General features: G+C 45.8%; 1 protein-coding gene across 1 annotated transcript in view; it reads left to right on the forward strand.

The window, feature by feature from the left end:
* si:dkey-22o22.2 (neural-cadherin) overlaps nucleotides 1-4,484 on the forward strand; it is a 43,358-nt gene that overhangs the window by 13,650 nt on the left and 25,224 nt on the right. Inside the window, exons 10-12 of the mRNA XM_035673225.1 lie at nucleotides 2,669-2,918; nucleotides 4,069-4,196; nucleotides 4,272-4,458. Of these exons, the coding sequence (XP_035529118.1) occupies nucleotides 2,669-2,918; nucleotides 4,069-4,196; nucleotides 4,272-4,458 (565 nt within the window). The remainder of the gene's footprint in view (nucleotides 1-2,668; nucleotides 2,919-4,068; nucleotides 4,197-4,271; nucleotides 4,459-4,484) is intronic.

The raw sequence follows: 4,484 nt of genomic DNA on the forward strand, positions 1-4,484 counted from the left end.
AGTGCCCTCTAAGATACCCTTCCAATGGATAAAACACAATAAAGTACGCTTCCAGTGGATAAAACTTTATAAAATGCCCTCTAAGATACCTTTCCAGTGGATAAAACTTGATAAATTGCCCTGTTCAGTGACAGTTTCATGGATAAAGTGGGGGAATCTGATTTGGTGAGCCATAGCTGTGGAGATTTGTGTCTTTTTTATTGGTGCACAAACAGACAATCCAACACCCACCATGTTGTTGCATTACAACACACCCAGTCAGGGTCGGCAGCCCCCCATTTCTGAATAAATATAACAAGCAGGCTCCAAAGTAGCCGTCCAGTTTCCAGGTGAGGAGTCGTGTCAGGACGCGTTGGTCCTCTTCAGGAAGCGGAGCGTGGCTCTGCCTCGCAGCGGGCCGGTGCAGCGGAGCGCATGGAATCAGCACTAATGAGAAATCATCTCATTAGACATCAGTGCAGTGTGCTGAGGCTAAGCTGATCAGTGTCTGCCATCTTCTCCCACACAGATTAACGCCTGTGGAGATATCGCAGCAGATCGTTCTCAGCTGGTGTCGGCTGGTGCTGAGTGTGATTCAGCAGCTGGAATACAGATCATCCCGTCAGCTTCGCAACAGTCGGCAGTCGGCTGGGGCGTTAAGGTCAAAAGCGAAAGCGGGGTGTTTGTATTCTTTAAATGCGACTAATTTTATAACGCTGTTGTTAGCACTTCTGATTAGCACAATTTTACATGCATCTGAAGCGAGTAATTGACTGACCTCTGGTTTGGGTTTCTCTCCTCCTAAGCCTGTTTTGCAAACATTAGCTTACTTAAGATCACATTTTCAACCCTCATGGAAATGTGGTTGTATTTTTAACACAGATTTAGCCTAGAATGTAGCATATTAAGTACAGGAAAAGAGAGAGTGTACCTCAACTTTATACAGCATTAAATGAAGTTAAAGCTGGTGAATTTTTTTAAGTTTATCTGGTACATAAAAACATTCTAAGGTAACAAAAACACAATAATTCTCATATTCAGGTGATTATACACTAATAAAAACATACCTGAGAATGTTATACTTCTATATTTCCTCCTCAGTGTTTCACACTGGAGCTTTTAATGGATGAACAACAGAGAGTGCACAGACTTTGATGTTGGTGTGTCTTTGTATTCCTCCGTGTGTGTCGCTGAGTGGCTGGTAAAGACATGGGAGAGAGAGAGGGGCGCTCGAGCTGCCGTGGTCACTGGGAGAGAGAGGGCTGAGAGGGTTTTGGTGTTTGAAGTGGCAGACAGCGTTTCTCACTCAGTCTCTGTGAGGAGACATGTTACCTCTGGTGGAAACCATGTTTAGAGCTGCTGGAAGGTGAATTTTTTTTTTTTCTCTTTTAATGTAACTTAGCTTAGTGTCGTCCTGCTTCCAGTCTTAGTGATAAGCTTGTCTTAGACCTGTGGTTCCCAACCTGTGGGTCGGGACCTCTACTAGGGGTCACCAAAGCTTTATAGGGGGTCGCGAGGTCTTCTCGATTTTACTAGAAAACTTAAGAAATATCCACAGTAGGCCTATATCTCAACATTTCATTCATTCCTGCTCATTTCTGTTATTTTTAAAGTTTACATTACAAAGTAAAACCAGAAGTTAATTAAACATTTTAAGTAAAACTCAATTTTTAAGTGACACTGACTTAATTTTGAAATTGAATTGAAATGCTTCATGTAAACAGTTTCAACAATTAAGTTAAAATAACTTAACTGAGCTGACGCTAGCAGCAGCTCTTTGTGTCGGAGAAACAGTTTCAGTGTTTTTAGCAGTTTTAATTATTTTAGTGGCAGAAATTACTGTACATCCGCACAATATACACGATAAATGAGAAACAATAGGGTGGATTGTGAGAATAAATGAGTGTCAAAGGGGTTAAATCAGTGGAATATGACTCTGTGTGTCTAACACAGGTCATAGCCTTTCTCTCAGTACAATAAAGTGAGGTGGCTTCAGTCAGCCGTGGAAAACACAATCCTTCCCTGGCGAGGTTGAGAGTGTGTGGTCAGGAAGGACACACACACAAACACACACACACACACACACACACTCTCTCTCTCTTTAAGGTCAGCTCAAACTGCAGCCGTGAGAATAACGGCAGTCTTAAAAGCTCTGCTGCTGCTGGATGCACCGGACTACACACACACGCACAAACTCGTCCAAAACACATAGTTTCTCGCAAACTCACACAAAGAACGTCAACAAACCACAAACCCTTTTTTGGCGGCAGAAGAAGTGCCGCACGCTCTTCTTCAGCTGCTTCGCCTCCATAGAAGGACTGAAGAGCGGCTCCGGCTGTTGAAACGATGCATTCTTTGTATCGCGGTTGTGTATCTTACTGTGTCACTTGTGTCGGGGGGTTTATGGATCTGGGTTACGTTAAAGCCGTTAGCGACCTCACCGTCGACAGCTCAAAGGAAGGAGTTATTGTTCCAGAAATGGAAATGGTTTAGTCGGAGGTCAGTGTGGGTTTCAGTTTTGAAATGAGAAAACCAAAATCAGGATCTTTAAATAAACTTTATCTTGTTTGATGTTTTATTTTGTATGTACAGGAGCAGGAAGATGAATCAATCCGTCAGACGCCATGGAGCTCTGGATCAGACACACAATCATAACTCTCTCTCTCTATCTCTGTCTGTCTCCTATCAGACCATCAAGGCGACGTCTCCGCTCGGTGACCCCCGGGTGACCTACAACCTGGAGGAGGGTCAGGTGCCGGAGACCAACATGCCGGTGCGGTTCTACGTCAAGCCGAACCGGGCGGACAGCTCGGCGTCCATCCTGGTGGCCGAGAACCTGGACTACGAGACGACGCGCTTCTTCGCGCTCAGAGTGCGAGTCCAGAACGTCGCCGCCGTGCCGCTCGCGTCGTTCACCACCGTCTACGTCAACGTCACAGGTGAGACGAGGGAAGGAGTGTGTTTGTGTAAATTACACCTTCTTCACCGCCAGGACAAACCAGATTGTGGCACAGTGACGTCATTTCTTAGATTAAATCAATCAAAACTTTCTCTTTCTTCCTCTTGGGAATGTCAATTTATGTGGTGTGACTACATGGCTAGCTGTGAGCTATCCATCCTAAAACACTGCATGAACATTACCGAGAGGAAGAAATAGAAGCTTGGAGGTTGCCTTTTGGGATCAAAGCGTCAGCTGATGGTTGCTGTCGCCGTTTGTGTTCTCGGCCTTCTGATAAACGATAAATCTGCTTTGTGGTGGTGTGTTCAAGACCGTAGGAGACTATTAAATTGGGTTGTACCTACAGTGTATGTGGATATTTTTATCTCCGTATTAGCAGTTGACGAAATCAAAAAGCACACAAACTGTCATTTCTTCCTATTTTCACAGCTCTTCTCATTTTAAAACCCAATCCCATTTCCCCTCGTGATGAAGCCATCGCTCAGCTCTGAACCAGCGGAGGGAAAGAAGCGTTCAGGGAAACTCTGTAATGAGCGACGCTGCTGGAAGAATAATGAAGTGTAGTTCAAATCCCTGGTCGTCTCTGTCTCAGAAAAACCAGCAGCGACTGGTAGCTCGAGCTCCGCGCCGCCTTATTTTAACGGCGACCCGCTTCCCAATCGGCGTCTGTAGGCGGGCGGAGGGAGAAGGGAGAGAGGAGACGACACTTCCTGACTTTGATTGGCTTTGAACAAACCCACATCGGACACTGTAATTGGCTTAGCGGAGCTTGAAAGCGAGCTGACAAGCTGCTTTGTGGACTCTTCACGGTGTTTGGAGGATAATTCCTCACTAATAACTCAGTTTTCATTAGTGAGGGGGAGACGCAGTCCAACTCTCTGACAGACGTCTGAAAACAGACTCTGTTTCTTCATTTCACTTTTTAATCCTCTCTTCTGGTGTGAAAAATGTTGCAAAAAACCCACAAAGTTTTCAGTCTTTCTTTGCTTTTTCTTCGCCTCCTACCTGCTCTGTTTCTCATCTCAGCTCGTTTTCTCCGTCAGTTTTTAATCAGTTTAGGGACACGACAGACTGTTTGCAATAAATTTAGAAATAAACAACAATATGTTTTTAATTTCTTTCCCTTTCAGACGTGAACGACAACGTTCCTTTCTTCCTGTCATCCACCTACGAGGCCACAGTGCCCGAAGGAGCGGAGATCGGCACGTCGGTGGCTCAGGTGTCGGCCACGGACCTGGACTCTGGTCTGCATGGGATGGTGAGGAACGTCTACACATTATTATCTGTTAACTTCTGCTTCTTCTACTACAGCGTCTTTGTCCTTCTCGTGCAGATCCACTATGTGATCCTGAAGGACGAGAGCGGGGACTCGCAGTTCTTCAGCATCGACTCGCGCAGCGGCGTCATCGTCACTCGAGCCTCCTTCGACCGCGAGCAGAAAGCCTCCTACCTGATCGAGGTCCAGTCGCAGGACAGCTCCGAGTCAGCCAGACCGGGTCAGCAGGGACAACCCAACACCGGTAACACACACCACAAACACACACAC

The sequence above is a fragment of the Morone saxatilis genome, unplaced genomic scaffold (assembly GCF_004916995.1).
Source record: "Morone saxatilis isolate NCDOM2014 unplaced genomic scaffold, NCSU_SB_2.0 Contig24, whole genome shotgun sequence".
Classification (NCBI taxonomy): Eukaryota; Metazoa; Chordata; class Actinopteri; family Moronidae; genus Morone; species Morone saxatilis.